The sequence below is a fragment of the Micropterus dolomieu genome, linkage group LG06 (genome assembly GCF_021292245.1).
Source record: "Micropterus dolomieu isolate WLL.071019.BEF.003 ecotype Adirondacks linkage group LG06, ASM2129224v1, whole genome shotgun sequence".
Lineage (NCBI taxonomy): Eukaryota > Metazoa > Chordata > Actinopteri > Centrarchiformes > Centrarchidae > Micropterus > Micropterus dolomieu.
Genome location: NC_060155.1, coordinates 11912631 through 11934913, shown reverse-complemented (window position 1 = coordinate 11934913; position 22283 = coordinate 11912631). Strand labels below are relative to the sequence as shown.

The following is a 22283-nucleotide window of genomic DNA, read 5'->3' as shown; positions in this document are numbered from 1 at the left end:
TTTTTTTTTTTTTTTTTTTTGGGGGGGGGGGGGGGGGGGGGTTGCGCTCCAGGCCTGCTAGTGAAGTCTTGGTCGGCCTTTCAGCTTGTTTTAATTCCTCCTTTCTGTGTTCCTGCCCACCAGTCAACATCTAGAGAGATTAGAGCTATTTCTAATGAGTCCAGTTTGTGCTTTTTGAGTAAATCTCCAAGCTCCTCTCCCATCAGCCTGGCTCTTCCTCGTGCTTATTTTATCTCTCTCGTCAGTTCCTCTCCTCTCCCTCCCCCACACACCCCTTCTTCTGTCCCCCGTCCCGCCCCTCCCTCCTCATCCCTTTACACAGTGCATCATTTGAAGAGGTGAGGCTGTTGAGCGCTTGGAGAAATAAAAGTGATTTATGAATGGGCCAACCTACCTGGGTGCTGGAGGGGGAAGCCAGTGGCAGTCAGGCTCTCTGATCCAGCAGCCCATTGTTCCCTCCAGTCTTACTGCAGGGGAAGCTCCTCTGCCTCTCCTGCCTCTGATCTTTTACCGTGCCTTACTGGCTCCGCATGTTACCGTTAAGTGACTCACAAACGCCTGTGCACTGCAGGGGTGCATATGTGTGCAAGACCATTTTCTCACACACACACACGCCAAACAGGGATGGAAATTAACACCCGCCATCCGCCAAATGCGGGTGGATTTTCCATTTGGCGGCATTTTGGCGGTATTTTTGGCATATAATTTCTATTTGACAGTAATTAGCAGCAGAACGGCCTTCTTGTTGGTTGTGTGTCTCACTTAAATTGGTCCCCGATGTACTAAGGTATCTAAAATCGTGTAACACACGGATTAGGGGCATTCATTGGTTGTTGTTTATGTTCTTTTCATGGTACTTGTGTTTGATTTGGCATAGATTTATAAGAGGGTGGCCGTTTCATACTGAGATCAGCTTGGAAAGAATATCCGCATTTATGTTGCTTTCGCTTATTCGTACTGAACAAAAGTTTGGAGCTGTATCCTGTGTGAAAAGGCCTTTATCCCACACCCATGTGTCCTTTCACATAGCAGTCCGGCTTTACCGGAACCAGTGGCGGGCATGTCAGCTCTAGCTTTTCATAAAACAGATTGTTCCATCTTTCTTTCTCGTGTCTGTCACCAACTTTCCCTGCTCAGAAGCGGATAAAATCTGTCCATACCTTTATAAAGTGCAGCAAGCCGGCAGATTGGCGTAATACCCCCGTGAAATAAGGCAGTGTGAAAGCTGCTAGTGTTAGGAGCTAATTACAAAAGTTGTACAAGGAGTGTTTTTAGCTTTTAGCGGGGTAATTGGCAGTCCAGTCAGTATCTGACACACTGTCAGATCTTCTAATGGCCCTGCTGTCCTCACCAGAGATCAAGGAGAATAATCCATAGGCTGTTTAAAAAATGTTGATCCCACAAAAGCTCAGATGCTGTGGCACCAGGACTCATGTCAGAACCAGGAGGCCAGAAGAAGGTAATTGTAGAAAGTGATAAAGCATGACAAGAGTGAGCTGTGATAAGATTTAAGTTGAATGCATCTTGTGAGTTTATAAAGCAATTTATTCTTATGTTTTAAGTAAATTTAATAGCAATAATATAATGTTGTTTCAGATTTCACTCTGGCCTCTTTTTTTAAGTTTGTATTTGACATAATACCTTATTATCTTAATTAAAAGGACAGAAGCAAATGTATATGTGACACAAATGCAATTAATTATTTTGGCCAGTAAAAAATATTTTTGGCTGATGGATTTTTTTCATCTACCAGTCACCTTTGCACCCCTGCTGTATACTACTTGCGATCAATGTTTATTTATATCCAGTTTACCACTAATAAGTAAATGCACATGTGCACAGGTTATATCATTATAATTAGCCTGAATTAGCCTTTTATGATTGTAAAAAATTTTTTTTTCAGATTTTAGAAGTTATAACAGGTGAGGACAGCCAGATGCACCAGCCAACAACCAGTACATCGATAAAATAAAGACAGGTGACAGGGAAAGGTGTTGAAGGTGCTGAGGACAACGTATGAGTACCTCCTTGTCACCATATGATCATATGCAGATACACACCACAAATACCACACACAGACACACAATACATACAATATGAGGGTTTTACAGGGTAAAATTGAGGAGGGATGTCAATTAGTCATAGTTATTTGGCTGTTGGTGTTTGTGCGCTTATCTGTGTATAATTTTGCCATGTTTATATAGTAATATATGATCATTCCGGATGGTGGCGATGATGAACGTGGTCAGGAGAAAGGGTATACACAGGAGCCCAGCTGTAATTCATTAAAAGCTAACTGTTTGTAGAGATATGTCAAAATAACCTTTGGACTCTAGATGAACTAAACTTAGTGAGTTTTTATAGACTACAGTGGAAGGTAATTTCCTTATGTTGGACAATTATCCTAACATGCCGGAAGGACTTTGGATAGAATGACCCTGCTGATTTATTGTTTGTAATTACATATGTCTCCTTAGTATTATCTGTTATTATCTTCAGTTGTTCAATTAGACTCTGCATTATGGTGCGGTATCTTATTACTACTCACTGAAGAGTGTGTTCATTAAAGATGTGGTGCAGTGACTGCTCAATTCAGTGAGCCTTGATAGCAGTTTGCAATAGCATGCACTGTGATTTAAGTGAAAAGTTACACAATCCTAGATGCCCTCCCAGTGTCCACCTCTGTATGAGCTGGGACCAGTCCAACAGATCTGCCAGAGGACAAGCTGATACAAGCCCCAATCCCCCTGTGACCAATCAGAACGCCTGCACTTCTTCCTAGGGCTGGGCCAACAGTGGCTCTGAGCCAATAGATAAGCTCAGCTATGCTGTAATGCTCTGTCTGTCCTGTGGCATACTGAAACATTGAGTCCTGGCTGCTATGCTGCTATAGCACATGTTGGGAGAGGGAGGGGTGGGGGTAGCAGAGGGAGGGAACGATGGATGGATGGATGGATAGAGGAGAAGGAGAGGAAACAAGGAATCAAGGGATAGAGGGAGAGAGAGGGAGGAGTGCATCCCTTACTGAAGGGACTCAAGGACATAAAGAGCTTTTGGGAAAGTGACAATAGCATGCAAAAAGAAAGGTTTGCATTGTGAAGCCACTATAAGCACTGATGGTATGTTTTTTCCTACTTGCCAAACCTAGAAAGAGCAGGATTTATTTGTGGCACTTTAAGTGCTTCAGCAATGCAGGTAATAAATATGACAGAGCAAGGTGATATACTTCCACGGCGCAGCTGCCAGGCATCTTTAATATTTTCTCCCCCCCATTTAAAAACAAATGTAGTTTATCTATTTATTTGATGTATTGGAATAAGTAATATAATTTGTTTTTGCATTGGATGGTACTTTAGCATCAGTGATGGCACTTCGGTTTATGTTTTTAATGAAACACAGAGAAACGGGCTGCATTTTTCTTAGCTGAGTGAACACATGTAAAACATCAGAATAAACCTTACTGTAAAGTAAATATGGCTTCACACAACACAGAACTCAAGAAAACATGGCACTGAGTACATTTTTAACTAGCTGGTCACGTAGTATGATTGAATATTGTTATTTATTTGTACTGTTTTGTACTTTTTAACTTTTTTAGAGCATGGCTAGAGAGAGACACGAGAGAGACACGAGAGAGACTAGAGAGTCTTGTATTTTTTTAGATCAAACAAATGAAGGATCATAAATGGATCGGTCATTGGAATGCCTGGCCATACACTAGATCATCTAAAACCAATTAGAATTTTCACTGTGAAACCAACAATGCGGTGACCCATTTTAACAATATTAGATGTGTAAGGAGCCAAATTTGCATATCTGGGTCTGTGTGAACAGCTTTGAAATGGTGTTCACCTGTGTGATCTGTATGGTCAAATGTGGGCAGAACTTGCTGCTCTCATGCTATCATGTCCAGGCATATACAATTTTTGTCAGCAGAAGGGGTATTAGTAACCCTAATGTACTCTGAGGGACACATTCAGGCCGATGTTCACATCTAAACCAAGCTTAGCCGTTGAATAATGCAGACCTTGTTACCTTGGTAACCCGCACGGACACTGAAGTCAGTAGCTCCCATGTAAATGCAGTATGACAGGTCAAGTGGATAAGGATTTGTGTTTGTTTCTGTCAATTGGTGTGCTTGTGCATGCTTGCGTGTTGATGCTACAGTCCAAACATGCAAAGAATACTGAAGGAAGTCGACAGTGGCACAGCACTTTCTTTGTAAAAACAGTATTACATTATTGGGATTAGGCAGAGTAGCTTATGTGGAAAACTGTGGCAGAAAACCTTCATTGCATTACCTGTAGAATCGTGGATCTTTGTGGAATGCATTTTAAGTTTCTATGAAGCCTTATCTGGGTAATGTAAAGTAAATTCATACAAGCTCCATTCCCCCACCATTAACAAGTTGGACGTTAGACATTTTCCATACTGCTCTGGGGCATATGGCCTGTTGTCTCAGTGCTTAGGGGAGGCAGTAGCTGATACAAGACCCTTTGATCCCTATTATTTCCCACTGAAAACAATAGATTTTAATTACCAAACCGCTCTTTAAGCCACAGCTTCTTCCTCTGCATGTGTGCCTAGAAGTGTATCTGCTAAAGAAGTCAGACTCATCAGCTGCAATATGGCAGCTTGTTTGTGTCACTTTGTCACTGTTCTGCCAATTACTGTAGAAGAGAATTTGATGATGCGTTATCCTTGTTTTTTTTGTGTGTTTAAGGGGCAATACTGTTACTACGCTTGCTGTGTGTAAAGGGACCCTCACAGGCTACAACATACACAGATGAGCGTTTCAGGGGAAAGTGTGAGGTTGAGTGTAATGTGTTTGTGGGGGCAGAAAAGTGGGAGGCGAGCCAGAGAGAGAGGGGGGTGATTTAAGGTGGTAGATTTGCTGCGAGACTGTAGATCTTGGGATCCTCTCAGACTGTCTGCCCATATGGTGACAGTGTGGCACGCTGCTGAGTGGCTGTCGATCGAAGGACCTTCAGCGCGGCTGAATTCTCCAACGCTCTGCAAAACCCAGAGTCAATCCCCCGGCTCTATTTACCGCTTTGTACCTCTATGTGGAAGCATTTGCAATTAATTTAACAAGGCAGGAGTAAGACAGATTTTGTTTCACAGAAACGGATAGGGACTTTTTAATCACAAAATGGCTAGTATCTCTGTCATAATGAAACACTGGCTTCACGGGGGAAAATGTTGTTGGGTGGGTGAGCTCATGCTAAAAATCTGAAAACAACAATGATCTGGTGGTTCAACACAAAGAGTGCTCAACAGAGATGCTGGACAACATCAAGGATTGGTGCCAGACAGATATCCACACACTCAGGTGGATGGCACAAGACTGTGATACATGTAGGTGGACTGTCAGGAATGCATTGGACACCAACGGGCCAGAGCCCATGGGATGATGGATGGAGGTTTTGTTGAAGTCCACTTGGGTTCAAGCAACCGTTGTTGAAAATGCTCCAAAAATGACAAATTTGCTGGGGCTTGTAACTTTGGTGAGAACCTAACAAACATAAGCTGAGCTGCTCAGCATGCCTATGACGTATCACTTTGTGTAGCTGCTTCACAGTAAAAGCTATGTTCAGGTGTCTCTACATCAATAGCGTCTCTGCTCCTTTCAATGTAGATAAACAGAGATGGAGCATGTGTTGTGTTACCCATAGGTTTTTGAAGGGGTGTTTTGAAAACCATATCAATTACAGGGGCCATAAAATCCAATTATTGGCAAGAAAACACAATTTGCTTTTAGTACAGAATATTAATGAGCCCAGTTTCAGACACATGTGATGTGCACATGCCCATCAATAAAAACATTACACACTTACAGTAAGTTAAACAGCATCAGAGATGTATTGATATATATGATTCAAAGTACATAAGAGAACATATTGACAAGTAGGTTTGTTTTAATGAATTCATTTCTGTGTTACAGTCAGAGAAAAGCTGCATTTGAAGCAGTCGAATAAGTGGGTAGTGATCTCTGTAGCATCTTTCCAGTAGAAAGAGAGTGAGCAGTGTGATGGGCTCAGACATGACTTTTGCTCTGTTAGCAGCTTGTTTGAGGTGCAATGACTGAGATGATAGGATTTACCAGGTAGTCAATGTGTACTCAAGTCTGTTTGTATCTTTGGCTGATAATTTCTTTGAGCTACAGTTTTAGTTTTTTCTGTCCCTCGTTTTGTATACTTTGTCAAATGCAGTGGCCAAATTGTGTGGTTTTGTCACCTTTCAAGTTTGTTATTTGCAGTCAAAGTGTATTCACTCCTTTATGCCAGTCCTAAGTCAACTGTGAGTTAGTTTCCCTTCAGTTTTTATTAATATTTGTTCAGCTGTCCCCATATTTGCGTCAGCAAAAGACAAAAAATGAATGCACACATTACGTTATGATCCAGACCTACCAAAGCCATGCGAAAAAGTGATGTTCAATAATTACATGATTGTTTTATAGGTAATGATGGTATTTAGCAATTGTTCAATATAGTATGCATGATTTAGGTGTCTCTTTATTCTAATGTAATCTGCATGTCCTTGCTTTATCTTTTATGTCATTCTTCGCTTTTTGGGTAAAAGGATGTATATTATGAATATTATGGCTGGTACAGAAATGAGAATGAGTTTTTTTTTTTTAAGGTGCTGAGGAGAATAAAGTGCAAAGGAAGAGTACCATGGGAAAATAATTGGGTCATCTCGAACCAATGGGACATTAACGCGCCATTGGGCTTCTCTGACTGTCTTGCTGGCTCTTTCTTCATAAATTGCTATGAATCAGGACGCCCCATAATACCAGGTGATTTAAGGCTAATTAAAGCTAAACCTTTATAGGTCCCCACCCACTTCCCAAATGGACAGACAAGTGTACCTGAGGTGTTTGAAAATGCACCTGGCATCTCCTAAACAACCTTCAAGGCAATAGCTATGGTGATTACCAACACATCATAGAAATGCACCTCTTTTCTGTCTTCCCCCTTACCGGTTTATGCAAATAGTCCTTAATAAAAGCATGCTCACTCAGGGGCCTCAGGTACAGGCAGGCAGGGGAAGGTCACATTGTAGGGGAAATTATTCTCTTCACGGCATGGTAATGAAAGCCTTTTTTTATCGAGCGGAGCCAGTTAGGTTCTTGTCCTCGGCTCTCTGCTGCACTGCTGGCCTGGACGCTACCTGTGTTTATTTACTCTGTCCTCAGCAGGTCGGCCAGTAGCTGTGGGACAGCCATGACAAAGTGAACTGGTAATTAATTGCTTCTAGGGGTGGAGTGATGGCCAGGACGAACTTTAAGGGATCTGAAGTTCAACCAGTTATATTTTCATGGGGATTATACGCTACTTAGGTCATTTGTCACGTCTAGTATCTGTGTTATTTAGTGACAGCAGTGGAATTTTGACTGTCAAGTTTCCCCTTTTTTGTGTGGAAGTCATGCCATCTTCATTTCCACACGCACAGTTTTAAATATAAACAATATGTGAGCCAACATTCCCATTCAAAGCAGCATGTTTTAAGATCAGTGAGGTCCTGAACAGTTTTATTACTCCAACCCTCGCAGCTGCGACAGACTTAGAGACACTGTGCCTTCCAAACCTCTCACACATGATGAAGAGCGCCTCTCTGCCCAGAATGGAAAGGGGGAAGTTAGTGTGTTGCAATTGTGAGTGATTTGTTGGGAACAGGCTTCACTATTTCAAAGGACCTGAAAGTATTGATCCTGTCTCCGTTGAGCTGACACCTCATGTATCGTCTGAAGTCGTCTCATCTCGAAAGGCTGTTCCAGGAAGGACTCTGCCTCAGGGGGAAAATATCCTACTGGTACTGGGGAAGTAATATATAGGCACACCTTATGAAACAATGTGACCAGCTAAGTTTCATAAAGGCAGCATGGATAAGGTTAGGAAACTAAAGACATTTTAATTTCAACCAAAGACTTGGAAACTTCATAGCTTTTTTTCCCAAAGGCTTGCAACAGATAGTCGTTTCAGTTGTCATGGAATCCATCGCACCTTTAGGACTTTTTGTCTGTGTTTACTTATAAATAACACTTTAGTCCTAAAAGTGCTATGGATAAAATCATATCTTCATCCAATGATGAAGACAGTGTGATATAGTTGAAATCTCTGATAAAAGTCAGTAAGTAGACCTGGAGTTGGGATTTTATTCCAAGGTCAAGAATTAACTAAGGTATTTGGGTATGGAGTATTTGTACCCACTGGTATACATCTAAGCTTTTTGTTTGAGCATGTACACCCTGTCACAGTTGCAAGCCTGATCATTTTCAATATCAGTTTTATAAAGCATTTTATTTTCCCAAGGCAGGTGGCACCTTGTGGCGACTCATTTCTGATGCAGAATTTGGATCTCCTCTCTTGAGCTTGAAGCCTTAGTTAATGGATGATGGTATGCCAAACACGTCTCCTATATCAGAGTAACCATATGTTTGTGTGCAGCCATTAATCTCCGGCTGGATGTTGACTGTTCTCATTTTGCCCTGTCCTACCCAAGTTATTGTCCCCCGACTCTCACTTCCTGTGGTAATAACGGCTGCTGACCACCACACAGATGGCTGTCAGCCAGGCGAGGGCAGCAGAAGGGCCCTGTCGACCCCTACACTCACGCGTTCACAGACACACACTTCACTGTCTTACATACAATGACAAATAACAACACAGGCAGAGCTGAGGGCATCAGAAGAGCGTCCTGGTCAATGACAAATTAAAGCCCAAGACAACAGGCCGCTGTGTAGCTCTCCTGAGGGACTCTTGAGATCTCTCACAGGGTGACCCAGTTCTATCATGTCTCCCGTTCTCCCTCTCTCCTCTACAATTCCCTCACCTCAGCTGCACGTCCTTCTGAATTTACACAAACCATAGCATTGGTTTTAAAGTTCAGTTGTAATAAGGAGATCCTCACTTCATTCTAAATATCGGTCTCCTTCTCATTGTCTAAATGTTAACTCCCAAGTCAAGTCAGTGTCTTCTGCTCAGCAAAAGGTCTGAAGCCTGAGCCGGCTACACTCACTCACTTCTTCTGTCTCCCGCTAAGGGCCAACACACAGTTCCTCTCGTACCCCAGTCACAGCCAACATCTCTTACCCATGAGATAAAAAACAACTAGGATTTATTTCTTGGTTCTTAATTCGCTCTTAGTTTTCTGCCTTTACAGCAAATTGCTTAACTGCAATGCAGCACTGCCAGTATGGGGCATTAATATTAATGTCCGCCCATTTGGCCCAGCGTGGTAGGGATCCTGTCAATCTAGACTTCTATTGGAGGGGCTCTCCACACCAGCAAACACCTGCCTAGCACTCAAGTGCCTGGTTTTGACACTAGAAGGCGCCAGTCTGCCCCTAAGGTGTAGCAGGCATGCTGTTATTGGCCAGTTGTTCTACATATAGGAGACAGTTCCAGCCAATCCAGATCTCACAAATGTTACATGATGCACCAATAGGAGGAAGAAAATAGGCAAAAAAAAAAAGAACAAAGGCTTGATGTGGGACAATTGCCCTTGATTCTGTTGGAAACTGTTGTAGTTCTATCTGTCTTACTAAGCTGAAAGAGTGCTATGTTTAATTTGTTTTATGTTGTAGCATCAGGCAAGAATCTGATGTGGCAAGGTCTTTTCTTGAATAATTTGCTTGTTTAAATCTCAACTCCTACCCAGTGGGAGTGACATGGATGAAATTACTTAAAAGTCTCCCCTGAGATGGCAAATCTACTGTACGCAAGCACATAATTCTTTGTAACAAAGGTGACACATTATGAATGTGAGAATAGGTAGAATGGGTGCGGCTGCTATCACATTTAAGCAGTGCTCCTCTGCATTAAGTGGTTGAAGATGGCTGCAAGCAATGCAGGTGTGTGTGCGTAAGCCTCTGTGCAATAAGAGGTAGAGAGAGAGAGTGAGGGAGTCTGGGATCAGTGTGCTGCACTGTTCATCTCTGCAGCAGTACACCAGCCCCGGATCTCTGTCCGTGCAGAGGTGCTGACTGCCTGCCCCCTGCCTCTCTGCCCCTCTTTCTCTGCTTTCCTCAAGAGGGTGTGCTGATGGTGCTCTCTTTCATTACCCCAGAAGCAGGGAGACGAGCTGTAGGTTTTAGCAAAAACCCGCAGGGACCCAGCCACCCTGATTACCTTCAGTCTGAAAGCCTGCCAGCATGTTGGTTTGCATTTCTTTCTTTTCTCTGTCTTAATAGTTAACAGTGTTCATTGATTGCGCAGGCTGTGGCCTTCCTGCGCTGTGCTGGAGCCCATTTCCTCCCTGTACTGCTTCAGACCCTGTTTACCTTGCTGTTGTGTACGTAAACACTCCAGTGCTCGCATGGGGGCTGTTCAGCCATATTAGAGTCAGAGTAAAATCTGCTGCCTCCGTTTGTCGCAGTTCAAAGATATGCCCTGCATGATTATTCAGGGTTAATCAAGGTCAGAACAGTTCCCTCCAGCATTGCTGCTCTAGTGCTTATTGAAGGTACATTGTGTACTTAACAACAGACAAGATAAAAGAACATTTCAGGATTATGGCTTTCATATTGCATAGCATTTGCACTTATTGAAGAGCCTTTGTTTCTCATCACATATCGTTCGAATGATGCACTGGTCATGATGCACTCGTGTACCAAATGCCTAGATGTGTCCCTGAAGCAAAAAGAGTAGGAAGAGAGGTAGGAGTTGGGGGCAGAGAGATAATGGATGAGTCCAAAACTAAACTAAAGCTGTCATGCTATGAAACCTAGTTGACTTAGTAGGATTAATTAAACAGCTTAAGTTGTTTAGGATCTTTGGCTTTAATAAGGGATAGAAATGTGTGGGGCTTCCTTTTACTAGTTATGGCTTTTCTTCATTGGTGCTGTAGGGAGTGACTCTCAGCCCACCTTTTTTTTCCCCCCACTGTGCCACTGTAACTGCTTCTCAGCCTTCCTCTTGTACAGTTGCCTTTGCAGCCACGTCTCTCTGTTGCTCATATCCTCTAAGTGACCTTCAGTGGCACAGAACTTGCTACCTCTTTTCACCACACCAGGCCACTTCTGTTAAATAGCACTGTTTAAACAATGGATTTTTCTCCCATCCCACCCTGTCTGTTTGTTTCCCAGGAGGAGAACTGAGTGAATGCAGCTAAATCTTGTGTAATTACCATTTTGCCTTCCAATGATCTGCACTTTTGCGCATCATCCAGAGAGAAGTGGCTTCCCTTTTTAACTCAAAGGAGAGTAGAGGGACGGGTATTCTAAAATAACCAACAGCTCTTGTACCGCTCAAATCTTGATGTAAATAACACTCCTGCTTGGGAAAGCAACTCCCACCCCCCAGGTTGATTTAGTATTCTTGTCCCCATGTGTGAAAATGGGATACGCTCTGCTGTAAAAACAAAACAAAAAACAATGTATTGGAAAATGCTGTGTATCAGCAGCACAGACACTGTGAGGTGTTTGCGTACAACAGCTTGTGCCCTGCTATAAGCTGTCACAGTGCATGAGACCCTCAGTCACAGACAGATTAATTTTGCATCATGACCTATCAAATTGACTGTACTGTCTGTACTTTCTTGGACTTTTCTGTCATGCAGTGCCATGCGTGTGCTGCTATCCAAACTGCCAAGGCCTTGGATCGTAGATGAGAAGAAGGATGACGGTTACACCGCACTGCACCTGGCTGCCCTCAACAACCATGTGGAAGTGGCTGAGCTTTTGGTGCATCAGGTAATAACACACCAGCACTCACAGGCAACAAATGCAGTTATTCATACTCTATAAGAGGAGGTCGCTTCAGTTTACAATTAGTAGCCCAAAGCTTAGCTGCATCAGCTCAGCCGGCACTCCTGGCTTTCCCTGACTACAGACCATTACGAGCAGATTCCACTGGACTCCCTGTAGCCAGCAAGCTGTATATTTTTTATTGAATCCATACGGTTCACAGGGCCTCAAGGGGTATTCTTTAGTGCTGTTGGGCCTTCATATCCTCCTGCAGTCATAGCTTTGTGCACTTTTCCTGTCTGAGATTGCAGGTGCACCTCCCTGAAGACTAACACATAGAGTTTACAGTAAAAGTCACCTGACCAAGTGGGAAGTGGGTTAATTAGGATATGGTGCAAGGCAGCAATGTTGCTGCCACATTCCAACGCATGAACGCTTGCTATGCAAGCTACCTTTAAGCTGGGATGGCCTTTTTCTCAAGTCCCTGCAATGGGCTGGTTCGCAGTGATGGCTCAGCTTTCTATTCAGACATTGCACCACACTACAAGGTGCACTGCAGATTCTCTGCCAGCCAGTCAGTCAGTCGTATTACTTGGGGATTTCACACACTGCCTGATCACAATGCTTATCTTCCCTCCACATCTCCTCAGCTGAGGTGTTCGCAATTGGAAATGACAATCACATGCGGCGTTATTGTAGGATGTGTTTTTTTCCAACCCCCTAGGTGATACTACTCAGTCGGTCTGTGGGGTTGAAGGAAGGAAGGTTCTGTCATGGCACATAAAGCCAGAATGGTTGTTAAAATCTTTCACGTGCTGAACAAATAATTTACTTATTTTACACTTTTCTTTCCTGTTTCTTTTTGTCTACATTTATCACTTTTCTGTCACATCTACGTGCGCATGTGTGTGTGATTGATTATGGTGGGTTGTTAATGTATGCACAAATGCCCATATGTTTATTTTGTGTGTTTGCTCCTCACCTGTTCCCGCTTCCCAGGGCAGTGCCAGCTTAGACATCCAGAACGTCAACCAGCAGACGGCATTACATCTGGCAGTGGAGCGTCAACACACCCAGATAGTCCGGGTTAGTGGGTTTTTGTAAATAATTTTTCTTATGCCTTTTATCATTTTTACTTCTCTTTTCCCCTTTTACTTCCACCACAAACTGAAGAACCTGTTTTTAGTTATCTCTCTCTTAGTCCCTCATGGTGGACTATACATAAAAGGGAGTAAAAGAACACCGGTGCATCCCCACATTGAATTTATACTGGTGGATGTCCTGCAGTTGAATGAGGTCCTGCTTCAGATTGATGCTGTGTAAGGGAAAAATGCTCTTTGAGGCAGTGTCTTGGTTAGTCATTTGGCGTAGTGTTAGATTGAGATTGCTGTGTTGCCATCTTGTGGACTCAAGAAAAAATGCACTCCATAACTGGGGAATACAACACTGATGCAGTTACGCAGCAGCCTTATAAATCAGCGCTGTGGCATTTGCATTGTAGCATAAAATCAAAATTGTTTTGTGGTTGTCTCTAGGGTTTCTGTTTGACTGCCTGTTTGTGTGACTGTTTATTTATGTGTTTTTCCTGACAGTTGCTGGTGCGGGCAGAGGCCAAGCTTGATGTGCAGGACAAGGACGGGGACACGCCACTTCACGAGGCACTGCGTCACCACACACTGTCCCAGTTGCGACAGCTCCAAGACATGCAGGACGTCAGCAAAGTGGAGCCATGGGAACCCTCCAAGAACACAGTACATATACATCTATTATTAACCTCACCGTTCCTCCTAGATTACAGTAATTTACTTGGGTCAAGGTTTCTTGAGATATCATAAAGCATCACCATATTTAGGTGTTGACATAAAAATGCAACAACTTTTTGTGCCATTCATGGCTCTCTCATAAAATGCTCAGTTTAAAGTTTTAAAAAAACATGCCATCCATATTTTATACCATTTTTTTTCCGATCAAGAGACTCTTGAGTCTAACTCTGTATAAATTGGGCAGAACACTGAGAAACATCCCAGACAAGGCACCAATGTAGTGCAGGGCTGACATGTGCACACCTAGGGATAGTTCACTTTAACACAGCTCTGTGTGAGAGACATAATAATACACCTGTTGCAACTTGCCGCAACATTTACACCGGCAATTTTGTTATGTATCTGAGACTGAAGAGCAGCATTCATGGCAAGAAGTCATTACCGTGATTCTAGTAATTCCTCTAATAACTCTGGTGTAACTATATAGTAATACAAACCCATGGTTATCTTGTCATACCAAAGCTTAACAGTATAAGATCTTTGTTAAGAGGTGTTGTAATTGAGGTTGGCTAACTCACATTGACCCTTTCTGACTAACATCAGGCAAACAAGACTTATTGTAGTCTCTAATTCAGCTCTGTGTATTTGGGCTGTGAAAGATACCAAAGTTAGAGAAATCCTCTTTATGATCATGAAATCACGGCATTTAGCATTTCTGATTTTGGGCGGTTATACTTAGGATTTTGCTGGCAGCATTCTGTAGGACCAGTATACACACCTGTATCTGAACCACTGCCCGATGTGTGAAAAATGATGACAGATCACAATTCAGACAGGAAGCTTCGTGCTCCTTAGTCCCCCGTCATCTGAATCACAGGACAGCCAGTCTGCACTGGTCCATCATACAGACAGCAGCCTGACACTATCACGGAGCAGTCAACCTGCCCACTTAAGCCTCTTTACCAGCCTGAATGAGTTTGTCCCTCTGTAGAAGGGCATGTCAGACCTGAACCCCCTTCATGTTAACACCACATCACTAATCCCTACTGGGATGAGTTTAAGGCTACAAGGCGTTGCTGCAGCTGCAGACCTTTTGTCTTCCTCCCACTTCTTTTTTTTTCTATCCCCCTTCCTGTCCTCACTGGTTCCCCAGCTGAGGAGCAGAACAGGTAGACAGCAGGCCTAATTGAGATATGTGCAGTTGAACCCCCACCACCCCCCTCCCAAGACGAGAATTGAATTAGCCAGCCCGGTGGCTTCATCAGCAGAGATGTAAAAGCTACTGGTTGAAGACAATCAGACATGGAAGGCCCAAATTGCTAGAGAGAAAGACTTTGAGTTGCGGTAGACTTTGGTGAGGTGATGAGCTGGAGGAGGAAGAGAGAGACGGGACAGTTAATGAGATTTTGGGTGAGGGGGTTACACTGCCTGACAGTTCCTTAAGGCAAGTCTTTGATTGCGTAATTAGTGGTGATCTGATACCACTTCGACATAATTCATCTGAATTTAAACCAACTGAATGATATTAAACTCAGGACTCCTTACACTTCCCACTCTTTATTCTGTACATTCATGGTTTGAGTGCCAGCATGTAAGGTAGAGACGGGACACTGTTTCCCACTGGATTCAAATTGAAAACAATCTTTTGTGTCAAAAGTCAAATGCTTGATGTTTTATGTGTTTTTGTGTTTCTGTCTGGCTCCCTGTAGTTAATCATGGGCTTGGGCACTCAGGGGGCAGAAAAGAAGAGTGCAGCATCCATTGCCTGCTTCCTTGCAGCTAACGGAGCGGACCTGACCATTCGTAACAAGAAGGGCCAGTCCCCTCTGGACCTGTGTCCGGACCCCAGCCTCTGCAAAGCTCTGGCCAAATGCCACAAAGAGAAGAGCAGGTAAAGAATAGTTTGACATTTTGGCTAGAGTTAGATGGGAAGATCAATACCACGCTCATGTCTGTCTGTTAAGTATAAAGCCTGGAGCCAGGAGACAGATAGGTTACTTAGCGTGAAGGGGGAAGCTAGTGTATTCTCTCATCTGCCAAATTAATTAAATGTAATGTCTGCACTGTCCAAAGGTTAAAAAAAAAAATCTGCCTACCAGCACCTCTTAAAGCTCAATAATTAACACATTATGTCTTGTTTGTTTAGTCTGTACAAAAACGGAGGTGAAGAAAATGTTCGTTTTTGTTTTTTTGGATGGTCTGCTGGACTGATTTTTCACTGGGAGCGGTGGCTTCCTGGTGTCTCTTGAGTCTGGCATTTAAACCCCTCTAAAACCACAAATTGGCATTTTTATGCATCACTTTTTTTTGTGGATGTCTGGTCATATCATCACTTTTTTTTGTGGATGTCTGGTCATATCATCAAATGTTCTATTTTATTTACATTTATGTGGGCAAATAGCACTTAACCGTCCATCAAACTGACATTACAATGCTTCCGAAAAGTCTTTAAACTGGCAGGAAACCCTTGTTACACGTAGAGATGAAAAGGATGAACTTACAGGAATGATGTGTTTAATTATGTTTATGGATGCACAGTGACTGTAACAACACCTAAAAGCGTAAAAAGGAAGAGAACACCATCTCAGGAAAATCATCAGACGACCTCATTGATTTCCTTTCATTGCTAAAAATGTTTCATGTAGGGCTTTGTTTCCTTTTCTTGCCTTTTCCTCCTCCTGTTCCTTTTTTTAGTCTCTCTCAGCCTCCCCAAATTTTCTTTGTTCTCTGTCAGCCTGTCTTTGCTTGTAATCTCCTCTGCTCTCACACACTGGTTTTTACTCTCAATGTTCCAGTGGCCAGGTCGGCACCCGCAGCCCGTCCCTGAACAGCAACATTGAGTCGCTGGAGGAGTGTATGGTGTGTTCAGACATGAAGAGAGACACTCTGTTCGGGCCCTGTGGACACATCGCCACCTGCTCACTCTGCTCGCCTCGTGTCAAGAAGTGTCTCATCTGCAAGGATCAGGTCCAGTCAAGAACCAAGGTATCAGAAGCATTACTACTATCTATTTTTACCCAGAAGTACATGCAAAACAAATGTTTTTAACCCTTTTTTTGTTGTCCCTCCACAGATTGAGGAGTGTGTAGTCTGCTCTGACAAAAAGGCAGCTGTGTTGTTCCAGCCCTGTGGTCACATGTGCGCTTGTGAGAGTAAGTTACACATATTTCAACATTATAAACATTTACACCTGCTACTCAGATTTGGAGGGAGGGGTGGAAACATATTCTATATAAAGTTGACTTTGCATCCAGGTCTGAACAACATGTGGGTTTTTTTGTCACCAGACTGTGCCAGCCTCATGAAGAAGTGCGTACAGTGTCGGGCTGTGGTGGAACGCCGCACCCCTTTCGTTCTCTGCTGTGGAGGGAAAGGTATGGAGGATGATGCCGATGATGATGATGATGATGATGATGATGATGATGATGATGATGACCTTAGTGAGTGAATCTTCCACACGTTCCCTTTTAATTCCCCCCTTTTTTCCTCCTTTCTTTTCTTCTGTTTTAGTTCTTTTCCAAAATATCTGCTTTAGCCCTTTTTATGTTTTGCTTTATTGATGCCTTGCTTATGTATTTTATTTCTTTGTTTGCATCACTGATACATTGTTATCATGGATGGCATTGTTTGTTTTGTTTTTTTTCATCATGGTAGACATGTTAAAAATCTTACTAATTAAGTCATTTGAATCAGTCAATCATACTTTCTAAACTCCTATTCCCACTACTAGATATGGCATGTTTTAATCATTGCATCCATTTTGATTCATTTGTACTATCTTCTATTTAGCTGTTGGCTGAAATGGACAGTGGCTTCACAAATGCTTGGCTGCCTTGTCTTCGAAATTTGCCAAATGGATCTTCCAAAGAGAGAGGATTTTGTGTTTTCAAATCATAATCTTTTTATGTGCAGGAGCTCAGAAGCCATTTCTAGATTGTGTTTTGCTGACCCACACTGAATAATACAATAATGTCAGAGTATACAGACAACCTGATTACCTTATTCATGTCTCTGTGGCCTCTAAAGGTTTGACTAATCACATTCGCTTAAAATGGATGAACTTATTTGTAAGCGTATGCTAAACATCCTGTAGTCATAATGACATATGCATATTAATACCCACATGAATGGGGAAAAAGAACTGAATTATAATACCTCCCTCGTAGGGAATTTCTAAATAAGGACACAAAACACAGAAGCACAGAAACCCACCCAAAAATAAGACTTTTCACACATGTGGATGTAACTGAATAGTGATAAAACGTATGGAGTACATATATTTACTTTTCGTCGCATTCACAATCCATCTTCTTGTCTCCAAGTTGAACACAGTGTTTTTATTGCCCATATCCTTCTTTTAGTGGTGCATCTCACGAGTGGTTATTTCTATCGCCTTTTCCACATTTATGTTGAGTTAAAAGGGAAACTGTTGTAAGTTCACTAACTTCATGTTTACCCCTGTATTAATAATTTTACACCTCTCCACGTGTCACACATACACTCATGCAAGGGGCAGCATTGATTGTTTATCTCCTTTCCCTTAATCCCAGTAACACTGACTGAAAGCAAGTCTAATGCACAAAATTCATCCGTCACTTTGATTATTCTGACACCCTACTTTTGTAGTTTAGTATTTGGTTTTCACAATGTACTTCTAACCGAGTGAGCACTCATGCTTTAGCATTGGCTGATGGCAAAAAGAGAAAGAATCACTTGCTGCTATGCATTTTAACTGTTACCTCTATAAAGAAGAGACTCTATTTCCCTCTCTTTCCCGGATCACTGTTTCCAACTTGCTAGCTTTCTCTTCAAATTCTTTCTCTGAACCTCCCTTAGAGGCTGTAGTGAGTAGTTTTGGTCCTCAAGCCAACTGTTGAGCTGGTGAGGACAGCTCCTGCTATAACAATGTGACTGGTTATTCCCAGCAGGGAGCTCTAACACTATGGCAGGGGGATCGCAGGATCTTCTCCAGCCCAACAATCTGGCACTAAGTTGGTGTAAGTATACCTCTATGATCCCCTCCCTTATCAGACTCTTTTTTTTTTTTTTTTTTTAAAGAGCTCCCCACAGTGCTGCCCTGCCCCACCATCTCCCCCCTCCCTTAAACCACCTCCCTCTCTCTTTCATGAATAGCCACACACCCTAAACAGTTTATGCTGATACTGTATATATGTGATGCACATGCCAAGAATCACGCTGGTGCACACTGATTCAGGCAGATGTTTGCCAGCCTGGAATGGATTCCCCAACTCAGTCCAGATCATTCTTGTGGAGCGCTCAAAAAATATATTCAGGCAGTTTTACACTAGTATCCTCCTCCTACAATGCCAGTAGCATTGCGTGATGATTTGCGCTGTGCCAGTTTGTGTTTCAAATAATTACAAAGTATGCATTTCTGAATTCAAGTCACTTATAAGTGTATGCAGTGCCAACACAAAGGGCTAGAGCCCAAGTTAGATCTGCAAAACAGAATCAAATTTAGAGGGCATGTGTTTGGGATCCAAGCTTATTCACAAAACACATTTTAAATATAATGTAGCTCGTTTCAGAATGGCTGCATTTCTGTTTTATTGGCAACACAGTTTATCAGTACGAGGAGGTAAAGTTTGACGTGGCCAGAGGTGCAAACTGTTGATTTGTTTAGTCTCTCGGCCGGTTAACTCGATTCCGTGTTGTTTTGTTTCCTCAACATGTCCTTGTGCTGTTGTGTCCTAACAGCCAGCGGTAACATCCCAGCTTTGCAGAGAGACAAAGACAACACCAACGTCAACGCTGATGTTCAGAAGCTACAGCAACAGCTCCAGGACATCAAGGAACAGGTAAGAACTGTAGGACAGAGGTGAGCATGTGTGGTACTCCTTCTGATTATAGGTTGAAGTTGAAATGACTTTATCACAACAAAGCATGAACTGTGATTCACTTCGTTACATCTGTCTGCAGACCATGTGTCCGGTGTGTCTGGACCGGCTGAAGAACATGATCTTCATGTGTGGCCACGGCACCTGCCAGCTGTGTGGGGACCGAATGAGCGAGTGCCCCATCTGCCGCAAGGCCATCGAGCGCCGCATCCTCCTCTACTAGACCCACCCCCCACACCCCCCAAAACACACACACAGACACTTTCTATCTCTCTCTTCTCTTAAAGCCCACACCGACCACGCCCGCAAAGCCACAATCACACCAGCTACTGCTGCTGCTGCTCGACCATCCTCATAGCACCCGAGTCAGCCAGCCAAGGGCGTTCTTAAATGTCTTATTGGACACAACAAATGCTCTCTTAATGGTTTGATTGTGTTCAGGTGGAATTCCTGTTAGAAAACAAGAACAAAACATGAATTGACTTTTATCAGTTCTGTTCCGTCATCATATGTGCTAACTGCAGCAAGAAAGATGCTCACATTACGGGTGTCGCCTTTTTCTCATTTTTCTCTCACCACCACCCCCTTCTCAATCTCCTTTCTGCATCATTTTCTCTGTTTTTACTTGGTATGCGATGTGTCTTTTCGCTGACCGAGTCTACAGTTGCTCCTTCAGACTAATGGTCTTGGATATGAACTTCAGGAGATCTCATTTTCTGGATGTCATCTTTGAAACGGCTCTGCGTATCACAGCAAATGCAGAGGAGGCGATGCAGAGGTCGGCCTGGTAACTTTTGATGTAAAGTTCTCATGCATCTGTCGCAGCCAATGCCAGCTGCTGTCAAGTTTTATTGTATTTGTAAATCTTTATGCACGTGTATTGGTATCGAAAGCTCCAGATGTGGTTTTTAAGTACTTAATTTTTCATGACAGTATGGCAAATTTGTGAGACATTACTGTTTGCACCACTTAAAGGTTCAGTGAGTGTTTCAGCTTCATGTTTGTGTTCAGTTTGGCTGTTGTGACACTCTGTATGCTGTCTGTCCTTGCAGTTGAAGACCAGATGTTGGCAGTTTTGCACTAGAAAAGCAGAGTCAGGGTAAAAGCTTTTCTGCACCGACTTGGGAGGCCCACTCCAGCTCAGTAATAAAACACAGATCGAGTTGTAGTAACTGCCAGGTAGCACACCACACCCGTACTTTGTTTACCGAGCTGCACCAATGCCGGTGTCGCAACACCCTTTTGGCTGTGAATCCCAGAGCCGCCGTGTAGGGATTCAAGAATTCATTCAGCTCCTGTCCAGTGATCAGCCCTCGTTGTAACCTGTTTGTTGTACACACAAACCCACACGATGCAAACATTTCTGTAACAAGGGTATCTTGTCACAACTCGATGTTAAACTGTTGTGACTTGGTGGTGTTATCTGACAAAAAAAATGTCCAATTTAGTAAGCATTGCTAATTTACCATTGATGACTGTGCCATTTGCTTCCAAAAATCTACTTGTATGGGGATAAGGTGCTCTTTATCTTGTATTACTTTTTTATTTAAGTGTATTTCCTTTTTCTCAAATTGACATTTATTGAGCTAGAGAGTACAATCTATTAGAACACTAAAGAAGAAAATGTAGAATAAATTATTTTGTATTGCTGCCCAGAAAAATAGGATTTATAGGTATCACTGCCTTCCTAATATGTAGCCTCAAAATCTCTCAAACATTCTGCTTTGATATTAATGTTGAAATACTTTTGTGATGTTTTTGTTTGCTTTTTGTTGGCAATAGCTTTCTAGCAATCATCAGTAGAAGATTCTTTCTCTCAAATAGGTTTCTGTAAGCCTAACTTTTTCATTTATGAAACAGAAAAAGAAACATTTTGTTGTCAAATGTGTCGAAGTATCTTTTCACCAGTGTTTTATTTGGGAGGAAAGCTAATGTTTTTTAAGACAGAACTTGCCTTACCTCTTTTAAAAGGCAGTTTGACCATGGAAGACTCAGCAAGGTGGTTAGTGTGCATTGCTATGTGGGAATTTGCAACCACATACAAGCTTTTCTTTCCTCCTTTTAGGACTGAAAGCAACTTTTGAGTACAGTTTTTATTCCTTTCACTGATCATGATAACACTTTAAGCTAGAAGCACTAATACGCTTTATGGTAGTGTTGTCTTGTTATGGTTGTTATGAAAAAGCCTATTTTGTACTTTATTTTCAATACCTGTAATTGTCCTGTTCAAACTGTATCTGTAGTATTTTCTTTGGCATGAATGTTTGACATGCAGTACGACATGTATCATGGAAACGTTCAGTCTGTATTGCTAATAAGTGCTTTTAAAACAACCATATAGCTGAAATAAAGTTCTAAATGAACCATGGGACATTAGAAGTTTGCTTTTCTAACTTCTACTGAATTGTTCATTAGCTTTTTTTGTTTGTTTTCTTTTTCAAGTTGAGCTCAGATCTAGTTTGCTTATAAGCAGATAATTAGCATTTTGTTGCTTTTCTCCTGCTGTGCAGCGTCTGCCTCACAGAGGAGACAGGGTGGCAGAGATGGGAGGTGTGAAGTAATTGAAAATGCTAACACCTAATAATGACTCGGCACTAGTGTGCGATAGGTCAGCTATGCTAATCAGAGAGAGAAGAGAAAAGAGCAAGGAAACCACTCTGGAGAGATGAGAGAGGCACAAATAGAGTGATGCATCTTCTCCAGTGAGCGGTGTGACAGCGTGACATCTCACAAGACGTCTCACTAGCACTAAGAAATTATGGCCAAAGGCCATTTATGTTCTAGCTCATTGACTAGTCCATTCATAACCTGGACATCTTTGGGCTTGGCTCACATGCAGCAGCAGTACACAGTCGCTCATAACACATTCATCATGCTGTCACCCTCTCACTTCGTCAATGCACACTGACTGTAGTGGAGACTCTGACGTCTCTTTATACCCTCTCAGGTCTCTGACATGGCATGAGGCGTAAG

At 42.5% G+C, this 22283-nt stretch overlaps 1 protein-coding gene across 4 annotated transcripts in view; it reads left to right on the top strand.

Moving 5' to 3' along the window:
• Positions 1–21681, top strand: part of mib1 (MIB E3 ubiquitin protein ligase 1) — a 54240-nt gene extending 32559 nt beyond the window's left edge. The window contains exons 13-22 of one of the 4 annotated variants that reach the window (XM_046051660.1): positions 11563–11695; positions 12689–12775; positions 13282–13440; positions 15162–15343; positions 16248–16437; positions 16526–16604; positions 16740–16826; positions 18381–18449; positions 19171–19271; positions 19393–21681. In XM_046051660.1, coding sequence (XP_045907616.1) covers positions 11563–11695; positions 12689–12775; positions 13282–13440; positions 15162–15343; positions 16248–16437; positions 16526–16604; positions 16740–16826; positions 18381–18449; positions 19171–19271; positions 19393–19533 — 1228 coding nt within the window. In that variant the 3' untranslated portion in view covers positions 19534–21681. Of the gene's footprint in view, positions 1–11562; positions 11696–12688; positions 12776–13281; positions 13441–15161; positions 15344–16247; positions 16438–16525; positions 16605–16739; positions 16893–18377; positions 18450–19170; positions 19272–19392 lie in introns of all 4 variants that reach the window. The other 3 variants (XM_046051659.1, XM_046051658.1, XM_046051657.1) reach the window with 3 other exon arrangements.
• Positions 21682–22283: the final 602 nt, after the last annotated feature.